The sequence below is a fragment of the Pelodiscus sinensis genome, chromosome 7 (assembly GCF_049634645.1).
Source record: "Pelodiscus sinensis isolate JC-2024 chromosome 7, ASM4963464v1, whole genome shotgun sequence".
Lineage (NCBI taxonomy): Eukaryota > Metazoa > Chordata > Testudines > Trionychidae > Pelodiscus > Pelodiscus sinensis.
In genome coordinates, this window is record NC_134717.1 from 67,147,547 (window position 1) to 67,166,408 (window position 18,862).

The following is an 18,862-nucleotide window of genomic DNA, read 5'->3' on the forward strand; positions in this document are numbered from 1 at the left end:
CTTCTGAAACCACCTTTGCATAGGAAAAGGCAGTGCTGGATGTTCCAGGTTTGTCCCCTGTGCTCACCCTGCTCAGCGGGACCGGTGGCAGAGAATGCGCCGGTGAAGCCCGTTTTTCATTGGGGCTACCCCCAGAGAGGAAGCCCTACGTTTTTGTGCCATGGCAGGGCCTGAAGAAGACATAGACAAGGCGTCCGATCGCTGGAATGCCTTGTTGAATAAAATCATTTGAAGGCGCATTTCTGTTGCACCGGGCCCTGGCTGTTAATTTTGAACAATGGGCACATTTCTGCGACATATGAGCTTCACTCAAACAGCGCATGCAGGACGAATGTCCATCTGAAGCAGACATAGGCTCTCAGCAGAGATCACATTTTTGAAGCTGGGAGAATCCGGCATTGCGAGGTTTTTCATTCTTCTGCCCTCCCCTCCCTTTTTTTTTTTTGCAGTGGCCTGAAGGACGGAGAAACGAAGAACAATGGAGTTTTGTGGGGGTCTTTATAAACTAAAACTATAACTACAACTATTAACTATAAACAGATAACCTTAATGACAATAAGTAAATAAAACCTATACATTTTTCCTTTCTGACTAGACAGAGATGAGAGAGAGCTCAGTCTGCGATCGAGGGCGGTTGAGAGGAACTGGAGGGAGCTGGACCACACACGAGGCAAAAGTTGCGAGACACTCACTGTGCAGTCTCCGATCTGCGGCGCCGGGATGGGCCTGACACCTATAGTGGAGTACCCATGGGGACACTACTCGAAGAACCAGAGAATTTTCCAAACCACAGGAGATCAATGTTGTCTAAAAGCATTACCAACACTTCCACTGCTTATTTGGCTCTTAGAAAACAATCAGGGGTAAATTAGAGCTAAATAACAGCATAGAACATGGAGACCCAGGACTGGTGGCTGTAAAAAAATTTTATGAGACCACCAGAAACTTGGCTCACTCATGATGTGTACATCCAGCTAACTAAAACTGTGCCAGACCACAGATATTGCTGGACCAGAGAATGCCAGACTAGAGAGGTTCAACCTATTCCAACAAAATAAACACCTACTTCGGCATTTGCACAGCATGTGTGTTTTTAACCGCTCGCATGTACTAATAACCATTTGTTTGTGCAAATGCATATTTTGCTTGCACAATTAAGTATGTTCAGAACTGCATACATTGCAGGCAGAACCTGGATAGCTATATTTTATATATGGTCAGTGTTTGTTAGTCTAATGAACAGTTAAGTTGTCATGGGTAATTCTGAGAAAAGACAGACTAATGCTAAGGATGTTAAGTATCGGGTAATTGACTAATCAAATAGTCGATGCATTTTGCATTGACTATTCTATTAGTCAATAGGGCACCTCTGCCTTTGAGGTGTTGCAACAGCCCTTCAAAGGCTAAAACAACGTGGTAGCGTTTAAGTGGCAGTGTCGCACGGAGCCCAGGGTCAGGTGGGGAGTCCCCAGCTGATCCCAGGCTCTATGCGGTACTGCCACTTTGAAATGCCGCATGCAGCCTGGGGACACCCCAGCTGGCTCCAGGCTTCAAGCGGCGCTGACTCTTTGAAGTATCCTCTCTTCTTTCCCCCTCGCCTCTATCTGATAGAAGCAGCAAGGGTGGGGGAAAGTGACTAGTTGACTTTCTTGTCGACTATCTGATAAGCATTTGCTTATCGGATAATCAACTAGTCCTTCACGTCCCTAATACAGTAATTCCTCATTTAACACTATAGATGCGTTTCCAAAAATGTTCGTGCTAAGCAAAACCATGCTATGCGGGATCAATTTTCCCATTAAAAATAATGGAAAATGTGGGGGTTGCGTTTCAGGTAGTGGTGGCAAAGTCAATTTTTTGTTGGTGCTGGGTTGTCAACATCAACATTAGATATCTAACAACACAAGTTGCCGTGGTTTGTTAAAACACAAAGAAACACGTGAGTGAGCGGAGGAGCACTGTAACCACGTGTGTTCATCCGCTCATGCGTATTACCGCTGTTTTCATCAACTTATACCACTGCACGAAGTAGTCCGTCACTTGATTATTTTCGTGCTATTTCGGGGACAGTTGTGTTATTTGAAAAAGTTCCCCCCAAAAAATCGCGCTATTGCGAAAACATGTTAAACGGGCACATGTTAAACGAGTAATTACTGTACTAACACGGCTGCTTTAAAAAACACAAATTATCTTTTATTTTAAGAACTGGTTATCATAGTTACCTCTGTATCTGAGGTAATTTAGCTCTTTTTAACTTTGCACTATGACTAAGGTGCATTTTGGACAGTATTTGGCAAAGAAGCAGTTTTTTGGTGATCTTTTTATCATTCAGAGCATGTCCCAAACACATTGATTATAGCGCACCATCTGAACTCTGCACTGAATAAGGACTGTTTTAATTTCTTTTATGTGCTTTTCTGAAGTATTCTACCATAGTGCTTCACAACCATGAGTACATTTACCCTCACAACTGTCCTATAAGAGAGGGAGATTTTATAAACCCTGCTTTACAGATGCAGGATGGAGGCACAGACATTTAGTGACCTTTGAAGTTTAGTGCTGTTAAGTTTCTAGAGAACTCTTCTATTCCCATTATTCCCACCTCTATCTCTTCCGGTTCATGGATTTTACTGCAGGAAGATAAAATCTGTCCCTTTGTATTGAAAGCACTCCATGACAGGAAAAGTTGACTCCTGACACCTATGGTAATGAAGAGATGGATGGGAACTTTTATTTTAAAACAAAACCAAAGAAGTAGACATTATAAAAACAGAACATGAAATATAAATCATGAATCCTGATTTTCCGAACACATCTTAAATCTCTTCAGGTATTCTAAAAATCTTGCTTTCAAAATGTTCCATGAACAGTCTAGAACATCTCCATCCTACAGTAAGTCCTATTTACAGCAATACAGCAGTCCTTATTCCCATGAGCAGTCCCATTGCGTTAAATTCATACTTAGTGGAAAGCCACTGAAGTCAATGGAGTTGCACATCAGGGAAGGATCTGGCCAATTGACTTATGAGGTAACATTCCCTTTAGTGAGGACTTCAGTGCCAGGCCCCGAATGATGCCACTGATGCTTGTAACTCCGGTGACTTCACTGCAGAGACTTCTGATTTACATGCAAAGTACAGTTAGGCTCAAGAAGAACATTGCACTGACTTCCAGGAAATACTGATTTACAAAGCTGTAGAAACAACTTTTGTTTTAAACTTTCAATAAAAGTTAAAAGTATTCTGGATGCTTTGTTGTTCTTCATGGTGTCTGAATTTCAGTCAGATGAATATGGTGAACTCAGCTAGAAGAGAGGAATGAAAACATCAGTTTTGAAGCAATTATTGCTGCACATTTAAAAATCAAAACTAAACAAGCCACAGTTTATTCAATTATTTCCAGTACCAAATACACAATCACAGTGCAAACTAAGCTCTGACAAACACAACAGCTCCCCAGCTTAGCCTCTTAAAGAGACATTGTCCAGATCCAGCACTATGCAGGAGGTGATGCCCCTATGCACCGATCAACACTCTCTGGGGAAACTAGGGGCTTGTCTATGTCGAGACTCAGAGTGTGGCAAGCCAGGATATGGATATACAGCATGCTAGCTTGCTGTGCACTAACCTGCTGCATGGACTCAGCTACACACTGAATACTTGTCTACGCATGTAGCACCATAGCTGCAGCTGCACCGCTGTAGTATTTTAGTGAAGATACAACTATGCTGAGGGGAGAGTTTCAAATCACACCAGGTTAGGTTCTGCCCACATATATTTAAAAGAAATGCAAGAACCTGTCCTGCTTTGCGTGCAACTTGTAAGGGGGAGCTGCCTCATCTTCTGCTCAGAGCTCTGAATGCAATTCTTACCAGGCAAGAAAAAGAGAAAATGATTTTAAATATATAAATACATTTTGTAATATAACTTGTAAGCTGGCCTCCTCCCACCTTGCCCAGGATCCTGGCTAGTCTGTCTGCCTGAATATAGTGGTTCTCAAACTTTGGCAACCAGTGGACCCTACTTTTGATTAAAAAATTTTCAGATCCCCCAAGTTAGCTTCTAATTTTCCCTGGGTATGCTCAATCTCTGCTCAGTCCCAGGCCCTACCCCCACTCCATCACGTCCCCCCAAGGCCTCACTCCTACCCCCATTTTTCCTGCACTCACTCCACCTATACCCTGCCTCTTTCTAGCCCCCCTCTGTTGGGGGAAGTGGTGGAAAGAGGAGGGATAAGGGTAGAATGAAGGCAGGAAGAAGACTTGGCAACTGGTCCATGGTGTGAAGGAGGCTCTAGGACAGAGGTAGAGGAGCTGATTAAAAGGACATGACTTGTAGAGCCCCTAGATTACTCTCTTGTCCACAGACCAGTTCAAGAGCCACTGGTGTAATACTTACATACAGTTTTGGGTGTTGAAGCTTAGAGATCCTCCATTGCAAACTTCTAAGATATAAAGTTCATAGTACAATGGTCACCATGAAAAAGACAACATTTCCTACCATACTGAAGAATTTTATTACAGTTAGAATAGGAAGGAACTGGATAACCTCCCATAGCACTGTATGGGAACTGAAGATAAGTGCTGACTTTTTAATGGTTACAACTGTACTCTCACCCTTTTGCACTGCACAAAAAGCCTTTCTCTCCACTGGCAACTCTTTCTCTCCACAAGCAAAAGTAGACCCCATTTGCTTAGTAGCAAATTATGAATGAAAAAACTTGCAACATACAGCAGTTTCAATTACTGTGGGACTCAGGTGTTCTCTCAGCACAGCATAAACACTTGGAGACATGGGAAGAAGATCTGATGGAGAATGTGGAACTGTGGAATCATATAGGCTTGAAAGAAACACAAATAAAAATCAATATCCTTAAAAATGATTAGGAAATAATGGGAAGAAATCCCTTTGCAGCATAATGTATCAATGAGGGATGCAGACATGGAAATAATCATTCCCTGGTAGATCTGTATTGGGGTAACACTGATCTAGCAGCAAGTAGCCTGGGAAAGAGCCAACAGCATGCTAACATCCTGTAGTCAGCCTCGTCCATGAAAGTACTCTTAGAAGATATAGCTATGGACACACAAAATTATGCTGTGCACCTTGTGCTATTCCAGGAGCACTAACATGTCTTAAACCTTGTTTAATTTAAATCTGCTGGCAGAGCAGGATCTGCCTTGTGATCTTGAACAGCACAGGAGCTCTTACATCACCTTCTAGTCACTTGAGCCAGGAGTTTCAGCTGGGAAAAGATGCAACCCAGTTTCCATAACAGTTTCTGGGGAAAAATTAAAAGCTGAAACTCCGGATCAAGAAGAGCTTAATGGCTACTCTAATTTATTTTTCAGTACCTTCCTGATGTCTAACCAGCATTAGGACTGGGCAGAGGGAGAGAGAGGGAGGGGAAGGTAATTTTCAAGCCCTCTTTATTTATTCTTACACTGAACACTCCTTTGCCAGTCCAGAGAACTGGAGTCTGTATCTCTGTGTTGCTATCATTAGGTATTTCTATGGAAAAAACTGGAATAAATGAAACTGCAGGGTGAAGGGAGGTACACAGACTCAGTGAATAACATCCAAAGTGTGAAATAGCTTAGATTACTCACATTTTGGAGATTGGGATAAATACAGCAGGGACATAACCTTTGTCTCCTCCTTCTGTAGGTCTTGAGACTAAAAAAGAATCAACGTTAGGGACATTTTAAAAAATGCCCTAAAGTTTCTATGCTTATTATTTATTGAGACTTAATTCCAAATATTTTAAAAGCAGCAGAACATAATATATTCAAAAGGAAACATAACTAGAGGCCTGCAAATCTGTGGATATCCGGGGCTCATTTTTGTGTATACAGATGCAAAATTTTGTATCTGTGCAGGGCTCTGAACGTAACTGTTTAATCATAAACAAGCAACAAGAAAATGAACAGTTAAGACAAGGCTTCAATCTGCACAGATTTGCACACATAAGTAACTGGACAGAAGAAGTTCTTTTGAAATCATGAGGACAATTTAAGTACATTACAGTTACATGCTCAAATCTTTGCAGGCCTGAGCCTTTAGAATCCAGTCCTGCAAACATCTGCCTTTAACTGAAACCTTTCGTGAGGGGACAAAATAAGATTGTGTTCATTCATAGCCGATCCTTATTATTCTAGCAATTTTAGTCAACATATATTGCATAGGATCTGATGTTTGTCTCTGGAGTTGTAAGTTACTCTCATTGGTTGTTTGCCAATACTAAGTCCCCTGAATCACAAGTGGGAGGTTCCTGGAATGAAGAGGAAGCAAGTGATACTGCTGTTCTGTTAGCAGACAGGCAAGTGATATATATAAACAGAAATAAAGAGCCAAAACACAATGCCAGACATGTAACTGAAAGATGTATGATTTTTGTGAACAATGAATAATATCCAGTAATGTGACTGTTTTCACAGAGATGTTTCTTGGCCTGTGTATACCTAAGTGTCATTGTTATTTATTGTTTGTGTTGCTGCAGCACCTACAGATCATAGACTAGGGCTCAACTATGTTATGTGCTGTTCAGTCACACAACAAAAACACAATCTCTGCCCTAAAGAGCTTGCCATCTAAGTATATGACAAGCAACAACAGGTGGAAACAATAGGTAGGTAGAGAGTGCACAAGGAAACAAGAACAATTCTTATAAAGGCATTATCTAAAATAAGGTAACGTTTACACAAGTAAACATCTTTTTTCCTAAGACAAAAGTTCATTTGTATGTCACCTGAATTTAATGTTACTTTCCAAAAAGCATAATATAGACTGTAGAGCCCAACCTTCATTTGGCTGACAGCTGTAGTATTTGCCAAAGGCTTTATCTTTGGGAATGTCTGGATACAGATACTTCAGTGGATTTTCAGGAACATTGTCTGCCAAAATAACTTTGTAATCCCGCAAAATATCAGCAAATGGCAGTGCTGTTAAACGACCTTTATTATAGGGTTCCACTGAGTGAAACCTTACTTCTCCTGTAAAAACACAAAGGCAATATAATTGTGAATAGGTAAAGAGATCATTGGTCATAATCAGTTACTCACTTCACCTGCCATTCCTAGTTTAGGTTGCCCTGAATTTTACATTTTTAAACTTCACTTACCATTTTCTGACTGGTCCACCCAGGTAAAAGTAATTCCTCCCAGGTTGCTTTCACTAAACCTTAATAAAAATGTTCCAGGCATTTTGTCCTTGAGCAAAACTCGTTCTTTCTCCTTGCTCACAAATCCCATTACATACCTGCAAGTATAACAAAAAATCATGGCTTTACTTACAGGGTAACTACAGCATCCATTCTATGGAATTCCTTTTGCAATTCTTATATTGCAGTGCCAGATATATGCCAAGCAAAGTAAAAGGCTGGTTTAATAATGGGCATTGCTTTAGATCTACTAACTTCATGTGGAGCTTTTGTAAGGAGTTTTATCTGTAAAAGAACACAATGTAGGTCTACCACAGAGTGGAACATGACAAAATGTATTATATTACTTGCCTGTAAACTAACTAAGTCCACAAAGGAGAAATCTAAAATCCACTTTGAATAGTTTCAGTAGAGTTTTCTTCAGGCTATAAATAATTGAAAACAATATGGCATACTTGGTCTAAAAATCCCCTTTGGAAATACTTTTCTGTAATGCTAAGTGTAGACTTAATAAAGAGAAGGGATAGATGAGATAAGCATGTTACATTAATGGGAAAGTTGCCAGTATATTGCTCACCCATCAATCCAAAGAGGAAGAATGTGTTTTTTAATTAAGTCCAGTATTGCTTCAATCCATACCCAAAAGGTAAATGACTTTCCAGGTAAATGTTCCTATTAATAAAATAAACAAATAAAAAGATAATTTCAAACTGCATCTTTATCACAATTTCAATGATGCATATTCCTGTCATTTTCACAGGAATAGTTCTAGTTTCTATTTGTGAGAATGATAGAGAAATGTATTCAAAGCAGCAATTCAAATCTTACTATCTCGTGTAAAAGCAAAATATCTAGATGATTTGCTTTTCAAGATCTTTAGAAGAAGTGCTTCACTTTATATTCTATTTAGAATAATTTGTGTCTATATCATTTCACCCTCACTAGGAAATCACAGCTTGAGAGCACAACACGCAGCTATTTTCTTCCAAAAATATTTAAATATATCTATATATTTTAGAAATGTGCATCTGTCTGTGAGTCTGTTTAAGAACTCCTAAATGGTAAGAGCTAGGTCTACTAAATTTGGTATGCAGCTTCTCTTATTCTAACTTAAACCAAGGTCAGGGTTTGGTTGGGCCAGGAAAACAGGAAGTTCAGGGAATGGGATTGTTTTCCATAACATGGAAAGGCAGCGGACATAGAGAGAAGGGACATGATAATGAGAGTGTCCACTGGGGACAGTGAGCATGGCGGGGGTGGGGGGGAGGGAAGCTATATTGCAGAGTCACCACTGGAGACAGCTGCACCACTAAGAAAGTGGTCACATGACTGCGGCTCGCCATCTTGTCTGCCAGCAGACTGGGTAAGTGCCTTCCTGCTCCAACCTCCCCACCCCAGACCTTGGCCGCAGCACTGGAGTTAGGGAGAGAAGGCCCTTTCTGGATGCATGGGCTGGAGGAAGAGAGAAGGCCCCTGCCAGCTGGGAGGAGGGAGGGGAGAAAGTCCCTGCTGGCTGGAGGGGGGAGGGGTGAGAGGAGAACAGAGAGCCCCACTGGATGGGACTCCCTGTCCTGAGCCCCTCATCACTCTCCCCCCCATTCCCAACCCCCTTGCTCTGAGTGCCTCCTAAACCCCCACCCTGACTAATGCACCCCCCTATATGCCCCAGACTCCTGCTCTGCCTCCCACATTTACAAAGTCCTTTCCTGACTCCTGAACCCCCCACAATGCCAGCCCCCTGCCTTGAAGGACCTGGGCAATGCCAGGAAAGTCTTCTAATATTACAAATATATCTTGCAATATATTTTAGAAATGTGTGTCTGTCTGTCTTTCCATGAGTCCGTTTGTTCAAGAACTCCTAAATGATAAGAGCTAGAACAACCACATTTGGTATGCAGTTTCCTCTAAGCATAACTTAAAGCACGGTAATAGTTTGGTTGTGCCAGGACAATGGGATGTGCCTGGAATTCAATTGTTTCTCATAAAACAGAAAAGGTAGGGGTCTGGCCGTTATACTGCAGAATGACCATGGGGGCAGCAACGGGCCAGAGATGGGGACTGGGACAGCTGTATCCCCACTGGGCCAGCTTGGGGCAGGAGTGGAGAAAGGGGCAGCTACTATATATATGAGAGAGTTTATCTGTTTGTGGGTCAGTGTTTGTCTGCCCCCACTTCTCCAGCTGTGTCCACTGTAGAGGCTATGGTCAGGAGTTTCTCACCTGGCCCTAAGCTCTTGTGGTGAGGTAGGGCTGGAGTTGTTCTCTCCCCCCAGGGAAAACTGAACCTCCCATCGCCAGCCCCACCCCAGAACAATGATTTAAATTAAGAAAAACACAACTTATTTGAGTTAAGGACCCTAGCAATTCTGAGTAAATTTTCCAGTTTTAAATAATGCATCTTTAATATGAACATATTGGATTTATTTTCCATACTCAGTATTTGTCTGTTTCTGACCGGAGTATTTAGATGTATTGACTTACAGACAACTAGTTCTGAAATATGTTTGTTTTAATTTACAAATGAGCATTTGGAATAATTTAACTTTTAAAAACAATTTTAGAGTCTGGCTCCCATTAGTGATTATATTTTCTTAAGTCAAGTCATAAGCTAACTGGAATGGTCAAAGAAAAATCAGACAAGACTACTGACTAATGGCCAAACCATTAATTTTCTATGGATGGCATGTATGTGCCAATCTAAATTGCATCACCATTAAAATGTCTTTTATTAAAAAGGAGTTCAATTTCAACAACTTTAGGACAGGTCATTTAGTGGAGTAAATGATAACCAGGTGTGATTTAGTCTGAACTCCTCCCAGACAGATTTAACCATTAAGGTCCTTGTTGGTACTTTCCAGTAAGTAGCATTTTAGAAATAATTCAGTATGCTAGGCCTGGAAATCCCGACACAGGGAAGCTCAGGATGGGGCCAATCCTGATCTCATATATATCAAGTGGGAGATTTGTCAGTGATGTCAGTGGAGCTGAATTAGGCCTGCATGCAGGCACTCAAAGGAAAAAGAAGAATATTCTATTTTCATAGTCATACCTTGCAGAACTTTGCCCAGGACAGTTGATAATCACTGTAACTAATTTGTTGCCCTAAAATTTAAAAAGAATGAGTCCATTTTTCAGAAGTTCCTGAAATAGGTTCATTTATGATATTTGATATAAAAGCATTTACACTGTACATTACATTTAACAGAATAAGACTGTTATAAGCACACTTTCTCTCTAGGTAGACCTACAATTTAAATAGCACAGCAATACTCTGAAGAAATGTGGGTCTTCTTCTATATACCTTTACACACGATTTCACTTTTTATCAGAGTTGCTGATCCTAGGCTTCACTCACACTTTTCTGCTCAAATTTCTAATAGGAAAATCTTTTATGATACATACATTCCTACCAATTTACTCTTCTGTAAGTGCTAGAAGAAAATAAATACAGTATCTTTAGAATAACACCACTTAACATGTAGTTATTGTCATATTATTATTTCAAATCTTCAATGTCTAAATAGGAAGTAATGTTTCTCCTGTGAAATAGAATAAATCTCAACCTCATTTTTATTTATTTTTTGTTCTAGTTACTGACATGACATAGAGGAGAGAGACCTTGTTTAGACAGGGAATGGCACCAAGAAATTGTACCAAGTACCATACATTCATCCAGATCACTTGAAATGTTTGGGGTACAAGTGAGAAATGGGATAGGAAATCTTCTAGCCTGCTTGTCTTGCAGGAGTCTAGGGTGTAGGCACAACTCCTGGGGGTAAGCAAACACGTCCCTTTCTCAGTTTTTTTCTGTTGTACATATGCTTTCTCTTGTTGTGGTTGCAGGTCTTTTTAATTTTCACTCCTAGGGATCCAGAGCTAGAGCTACAATCCTATTAATCAAATGTTGCAGCTGAGACCAGGGGTACGTCTACACTTGCACCCTAGTTCGAACTAGGAATGCAAATGTAGGCGACCGAAATTGCTAATAAAGCGGGGATTTAAATATCACACGCTTCATTAGCGTGATCTCACCGGCGCATTACTCTGCTCAACAGCTGTTTCGAAAGTGAAACTACGCGCCGGGACGCGTTAGTTCGAACCAAGAGGTTTGATTCGAACTAACGCGTCCCGGCACGCACTTTCACTTTCGAAACAGCTGTTGAGCGGAGTAACATGCCGGTGAGATCATGCTAATAAAGCGTGAGATATTTAAATCCCCGCTTCATTAGCAATTTCGGTCGCCTACATTTGCATTCCTAGTTCGAACTAGGGTGCAAGTGTAGACGTACCCCTGGTCTCAGCCGCAACATTTGATTCATAGGATTGTAGCTCTAGCTCTGGATCCCAGTCTTAGAAGAAGTTGATTATGTGCACACTGGGCGGCGTGCACAACTTTTCTTTTCTTCAACCTTCACCACCATCGCTTCACTGCAGAAAGTGGCTCTGATAAAAGTTCCCTCCTGTACAAGTTACTACAGAAAGTGGTTTCATTTCTCTAGGCAAATTGCTTTCCCCCTCCCTATCCTCCTGACAGAAGTCCTCCCCCAAACCATTAGCAGCTGCCTTAATCCCCTTTTGCTGCCCCTCAAAAGTGTCTCCCCATTTCAGCCTCCACCAGAAATAAAATCTAGCTAAGGAGTTCCATATGGTCTGTCAACACCTTTTCTTCCCTCCCTCCATCAAAAAGGGCATTCAAACCACTCAACATCCACCTCCTGAATGACATTAGAAAGGACAGCCTCTCCAATTCTTAATCACAAATAATTCTACCAGCTTCCTCCAAAGCCAGAATCTCCTTTCTGGAGGACATGTAGTTGAAACCTTCAAGAGTCCATCATACTGCCAGGAAGCTAATTATACCCACTTCTTGCCCCTAGAGAAGCTTCCTTTTCCTTAATCAGAAGAGGAGTGATCCCCTTTGCCTTGAGGAGACAAGTGACCCAGAAAATAAAAGGTTCTAGAATGCTGTGCTCTCTGCTCGCTATGTTCACCTACCCCTCCCTCTCCCTCTGGCCGCTTTCGCTTTGTTGAGAGAGCCTGTTGACGCTGATGACGTGATGAAGTAATTCTGTCGCTGGGCAGGAAAAAACTTGTACAGGCAGTCCCCGGGTTACATGGATCCGACTTACATCGGATCCCTACTTACAAACGGGGTGAGGCAACCCTGCACTAGCTGCTTCCTCCCAGCAGACCAGGGAGACGCGAAGCTAGCGCCCCCCCAGCAGACCAGGGAGACGCGGAGCGGCTTTTCTCAGCAGACACCTCAGCTTGAGAATAAAGGACTGAGGGAAGTGAGGTGTGGGAGAATAAAACTGAGCTCTGGAAAAATGTTTGGCTAGAGTTTCCCCTACAATATGTACCAGTTCCGACTTACATACAAATTCAACTTAAGAACAAACCTACAGTCCCTATCTTGTACGTAACCCGGGGACTGCCTGTATATACAGATATAGATATAGAGATTAATGTTTTTAAACAAACCAAGACTGCCCTTTCATTTCATAATAAATTCTTTTTTTTTTAACATAGCTTACCATAGTTTGTTGCAACTATGACACTATTTTGCTTAGCCCAATCATCTGAAAGTTCACAAGCTGAGGTACTTTTTGTTAAGAAACGTATCTTTTTACGTAAAAGTATTAACAGACAATTAGCACTGCTGACAGTGCCAGAGATAGCTGTGTTACTGAAAAGTGGTGTGGCAACAGCACATGAAAGCACAAACTACAAGGAGTCCTATGGCACCTTTAAGACTAATTAATTTATTTAGGCATAAACTCTGTGGGCTGGAACCCAGTTCGTCAGATTCATGAAGCAGAAACTTGAGTTTGGCAGGGATGTATACACATATGCAAAGATCAGTGTGTTACGTTACTATGCAGAGGGCCAGTGCTAATGAGGTCTATTCACTCCTTGAAGATATGTCTCATTCCCAACAGTTGAAGAGATAGGTTGTAGATCCTTGATGCTATGTAGGAGAGAGTTTAACTGGGGGCTGTGGGTAATGGGCAGTGGTGTTCTATCACTTTCTTTGTTGGGTCTGTCCTATAGTAGGTGACTTCTGGGTACCCACCTAGCTCTGTCAATCTGTTTTTTCACTTCCCCAGGTGGGTACTGTAGTTTTAAGAATGCTAGCTAGAGATCATGTAGGTGTTTGTCTCTGTCTGAGGGACTGGAGTTAATGCGGTTGTATCTTATGGCTTGGCTGTATACAATGGACCATGTAACGTGCTCGGGATCAGTGGTTCCCAACCGTTTTTAACACCAGGGACTGGTAAACACATTCAGACACTTTTGGCGGACTGGTAACGTTTTATTTGCAGATTTAGATATTCATTATGCAAATGATGAATATGCAAATATGAAAAATAAAACATTACCAGGCTGCCAAAAGCCCAACCCCCTGAACCCTCAGTGCCAGCTGTAACCTCTAGAGCTCTCCACCATGCCAGCCACTGACCCCAGAGTCCCTTGCGCCCAACCCACCCAATGCCAGCTCCCCATCCCAAATGCCTCAGTGACAGCACCCCGCCCCTTGGAATCCCCCCCCACCAGACCCCACAGTATCAGCCTCCTATTTCTAGAGCCACACTGCACCCTATTCCCCCAGAGCCTTCCCCAGTGCCAGCCTCCACTACTAGCTCAGCCTCCAGAGCTCCTCAGCACTAGCCCAGTCCCTGGAGCCCCCACCTGCCCTGCCCCCTCACCTAGTCCTTGGCTGCTGCCCTTGTCATAGCTCCTCTGGGGGTCAGGCTGGGGTACATCGCCCAGCGCTCCCTTCCTGCCATGGCTGTTGGGAGAGGAGTGAGGAGCAGGGAAGCACTCTACCGAGGCTGGGAGGAGACCTCGCTCCTGCCTGGTGCTGGTTGGCTGAGAGGCAGGGCAGGACACACCTCTCCCAACAGCTGTGGTGGGAGAGGAGGTGCTGGGTGCTGTACCCTAGCCCCAACCCCCACACCGCTGTGGCCTGGGAGCCAGGGGTGCGTCTTGACTACAGGGTTCTGTCGACAAAAGCGGACTTTTGTCGACAACACTATACCTGCATCTACACTGTCGCTGAGTTCTGTCGACATAATGTCGACAGAACTCCGCAGTTTTGTAGACGGCTGTAAACCTCATTCTACAAGGAATAATGCCTTTTGTCGACAGAATTCTATCGACAGAAGGCGTTATTGCATCTACACTGTCCTTTGTGTCTTCACTCTTATGTCAACAAAGCGGCTTGCTTTGTCGACAGAACTGGATGTAGTCTAGACGCTCTTTGTCGACAGAAGCTTTGTCAACAGTGTCTGTCGACAAAAGCCTGTAGTCTATACGTACCCCAGAGGTCTACCGCCCATCGGCAGGCTGCAGCCTGGGAGTTGGGAACCGCTAGTCCAGTGGAAGCTGGAATCTTTTGCCAGCCTAGATGGTGGCCAAAGAGTTGAAATCACTAAGAGCTGAAATCACTGGTTTGGCTGGGAGCCAGACCCATTGCAGCTAGTGGAGTGGCCGGCGGGAATGACCGGCAGGCGGCTGGCGAGAGCGACTAGAGGACTACAGGAGAAGCACAAAGAAGGCCTAGCCTCAGGTTCAAGGAGGGGAGTCATCTGGATGATGTGTCAGGGTCTGCACTGACTGGACAGAGTTGGAAGTGGGGCATCTGAAGTGGGGAAAAGTTTGGGTAAGTGAACTCTGTTGTGGTACTTTCCCAAGATAATGCCATGTGATTTCTCTCTCTTTCATTAAAAGTTTCTTTTCTTTACTCAGACCCTGTGCTTGGGAGTGGGGAAGCATTGCCTCACAGAGGCGCCCAAGGGTGTGTAAATTTCCCAGGCTACTGGGTAGGGACTCGAGCCAGTTCTGTGTGAGATGGACCCCTAGATATTGAACCCAGCCCTGGTTGCTGCCGGGCCTACCCGGCGGAAGGGTTACACATGTAACAGCAGGGCTGGGTCCTAGAGAGGGCCGAATGAGCTGCCTGCAGCACAGTCTAAGGGAGGGGATTGGCTGCTGGGGTCTCTGGGAAGTGGAGGGGATAAGGGTGGAAGAGCAAGTCAGGCATAGGGTTACCAGTTTAATAATCCCGCCTAGGGCACCATAAATCCTAAGGACGGCCCTGCTGCACAGCTAACGTTATAGGGCAAATAATGCTGCTTGTCCACAATTTCAGCCTGTGCACATCAGCAGACACACACTATGTAGAAGTCTAATCTGTTGTTTTGACCATCAGGAAGAATCCACGCAGAGACTGGGACTGGCTAGCTCACTGAAAAAAGTAATTTCCCCTCTTTCGGTATTTACATCTTCTCATCAACTGTTGGGAGTGGGACATTTTGACCCTGACTGAACTGGCTTCATTAAGACATAGGACAAGAAGCAATGGGCTTAAGTTGCAGCAAGGGAGGTTTAGGCTGGACATTAGGAAAAACTGCCTAATTGTCAGGGTGGTTAAACACTGGAATAAACTGCCTAGGGAAGCTGTGGAATCTCCATCATTAGAGATATTTAAGAGCAGGTTAGATAAACATCAGGGATGATCTAGATGGTGCTTGGTCCTGCTGTGAGGGCAGGGGACTGGATTTGATGACCTCTTGAGGTCCCTTCCAGTTCTACTATTCTATGATTCTAAGATTAGCACTGGTTCTCTGCATAGAAATGTAACACACCTGTCTATCCTGAAAGATGATCCATCGTTCTCACAGACTTTGGGAGGCAGGCCAATCCTCGCTTAGATACCTCCCCAACCTGAAGCAAATACTCACAAGCAACTTACACACCTCACAATAGAAACACTAACACAGGAACCAATCCCTCCAACAAACCCTGTTGGAACACACCCACCTTTGCATGTCTATATATACCTGATAAACTGAAGTATCCACTTCATGCATCTGATGAAGTGGGTTCCAGGCCATGAAATCTTATACTCACATAAATTTGTTAGTCTTTAAGATTTCCCAAAATTATTCAGTTTTTGCTGAAACAGACTAACATGGCTACCCCTCTGCAACTTGTTTATAAACTGATTTAGAACAAGTAAAGAATGTGGGGAAAAGGATGTGGGTGGAGGAGGAGGAGATTTGGGGCACAAATTCTCACCTCTAACCTGCAAGTGGGCAGATTTTGGCCTCTTGTGTACAATATTTAGAAGTAAATATAAATTGAACAGCTTTCATAATTTCATGGTTCTTACCAATAAGTTTCTCTGCCAGCATATTGAGCTGCTCAGAATTGAGCCCACGACCAACATAAGATGAAAACTGCCAGCTCAGTATTTCCAAAAGTTGACTCAGCGTGGCAGCTGGAGGATTGTTAAAGAATGCCAGGTTCTGCAATATAATTAATACTTTGTTTATTCAAAGTACAAAGTGCAAGAAGCAGGAGTACAAGATTTCTAAGTACCCTCCTGAAATTTGCCCCAGTCCAGTTGCAGAGAAATCATAACAAGAGCGAGAAAGGATAATTAAATATACAAGCCCATTCCATCACTGGTCTCTTTACCAAGACCACAACCAAAGTGCTAATTTTTAATACCAGCTGAGAATGTTTGTGTAGTGATGTTGAGATTTGTCCACTAAGAACAACATATGGTGCCTAGCAGAGCAGGGTCCTGGTCCATGATTGGGGCTCCTACGTGCTATGATAAAACAAATCAATAATAAATAGATTGGAAACTACCAATAAGCCATTTCACGCCAACCAAAAATCAACAGTCAAAAGGTCAGTACCTTCCTATCTTACACATGAACTGAAAATCTGGAGGTGAAAAAGGCACCATATCTGGATCCAAAGACCCATTAAATCTTCTACTTAAATTTAAACATATTATTATACATGTGATTACAGCTAATTTGTAGTTTATAGAGTGTGTACAGAAAAAAGGTCAATTTTCTTAGAATATCAGATCTGGGGGGAAAATATTTTTCTGATAATATATTTGATTGACAAATAGAGAACTAGAAACTTGAAATACACAAATAATAAATATTTGGGATTTGAAGACCTACCTGAGGATCCTTTGACGACAAGTTGTACCAAATAATAGAAGCCCAAGCATTAGGCAACTGACTGACATTGGAAATCATCACTACAGGCAAAGAGGTTGTCTGGTGAAGAAGCCACAGTATGTGAATGTTACAAGGCATTCATTGGGAAGGACTTAGTATACCAACATGTTTTTTTTTTAATTTGCATAATGGTTGTGTAGTATCAAAAACTGCAATAGTCTTAATATCCCCTCTTCCTCTATCAGCATATTCCTGGGTCAGATATCTGCTAGGGTGCTGTTGCTGGCCAGTGCTCAGGGGATAGGCCCCCAAAGGTTGAGTGAATGCTCTGTATGCCAGACTCCATAGCGACCCAGGTGGCTGGCTGTCGCTCTATGAAAGAGCTGCACAAAACACAGCTGCCCACAGCCTGTCATCCTTTTGGCAGGAAGGGGAATCTATGGTATCCCTAACAGTGTTGGAGACCATTAGGATCCATGTCAGCCACACTTGGATGCCCACAAGTGGTGAATCAGAAAAACCTGTTGGTCATGTGTTTTATGAACCCGTAAAACTTTCTCTTGCCATATCCTATCATTCCTCAAAGAGAATGCTATGCTTCTCCTCAGCGCATCCCAATCTTGCTTCTATTAAACTCAATGGCTGTGTCTACACTGGCCACTTATTCCGGAAAATCAGCCACTTTTCCGGAATAACTTGCCAGCTGTCTACACTGGCCCCTTGAATTTCCGGAAAAGCACTGACGATCTACTGTAAAATCATCAGTGCTTTTCCAGAAAAACTATGCTGCTCCCGTTTGGGCAAAAGTCCTTTTCCAGAAAACTGTTCCGGAAAAGGGCCAGTGTAGACAGCACAGTAGTGTTTTCCGCAAAAAAGCCCCGATCGCGAAAATGACGATCGGGGCTTTTTGGCGGAAAACTGCGTCTACATTGGCACGGACGCTTTTCCGGAAAAAGTGCTTTTCCGGAAAAGCATCCTGCCAATGTAGACGTGCTTTTTCCGGAAATACTTATAACGGAAAGCTGTTCCGTTTTAAGCATTTCCGGAAAAGGGTGCCAGTGTAGACGTAGCCAATGGGAATTTTGTCTCTGAATTCAATGAGGACAGAACTAGGCACTACATCGTCTGCAAAAACATATTTATACTGTACCGAAGTGAAGCATGCATAACCAATTAGGAAGGCTCATATCCATGTACATAGTCTATTAACAAATTTTCAAGCTCTGGTAAGCAACAGGCATTAATTTGGTTTGAAGAGAAAATTGGTTTCTTACTCTTCCCCACACAAAAACAGTGAAAACACTCACTTCCAAATCTACAGTCAGACCATACAGGGAGACCTGTGTTTCAAAGCTGATGGAGTGCAGCTCTTCAGTTACCATCTGAGGCCCCTGAGGGAGCAAAGACAACATAAAACTGTGAACAATATTGGCATTTAAAATTGCTTTTGGCATTCTGACTACAACCAAATCTTGCAGCGAACACAACATCGAAAGAAAATATGTCCTCTGAATATATAAGCTGAGCCAGTGGAAAATCGTGGGTGTTTAAAAAAATACAGAGCTTCTGACCTTAAACTCTGTCTACAACTTCTGTAGTTTTCTGAAGAAGCTAAGAAAGCACTGTTAAAAGAACCTTTTAAGGGAATTTTTGCACTTTTAAAGATGAGCTATAAAATGAACAAAAGGAACTGTCCTTTTTGTAAATTATTGAGGT

The 18,862-nt window shown here is 42.7% G+C and overlaps 1 protein-coding gene across 3 annotated transcripts in view; it reads right to left on the reverse strand.

The window, feature by feature from the left end:
• Nucleotides 1–1,652: 1,652 nt before the first annotated feature.
• Nucleotides 1,653–18,862, reverse strand: part of STAT4 (signal transducer and activator of transcription 4) — a 90,156-nt gene continuing 72,946 nt past the window's right edge. For all 3 annotated transcript variants that reach the window (XM_006117890.4, XM_075934199.1, XM_075934200.1), the window contains exons 15-24: nucleotides 18,454–18,537; nucleotides 17,147–17,245; nucleotides 16,333–16,468; nucleotides 10,207–10,259; nucleotides 7,736–7,830; nucleotides 7,120–7,256; nucleotides 6,800–6,991; nucleotides 5,609–5,675; nucleotides 4,731–4,839; nucleotides 1,653–3,304 (exon numbers count right to left, since the gene is read on the reverse strand). In XM_006117890.4, coding sequence (XP_006117952.1) covers nucleotides 3,278–3,304; nucleotides 4,731–4,839; nucleotides 5,609–5,675; nucleotides 6,800–6,991; nucleotides 7,120–7,256; nucleotides 7,736–7,830; nucleotides 10,207–10,259; nucleotides 16,333–16,468; nucleotides 17,147–17,245; nucleotides 18,454–18,537 — 999 coding nt within the window. In that variant the 3' untranslated portion in view covers nucleotides 1,653–3,277. The remainder of the gene's footprint in view (nucleotides 3,305–4,730; nucleotides 4,840–5,608; nucleotides 5,676–6,799; nucleotides 6,992–7,119; nucleotides 7,257–7,735; nucleotides 7,831–10,206; nucleotides 10,260–16,332; nucleotides 16,469–17,146; nucleotides 17,246–18,453; nucleotides 18,538–18,862) is intronic.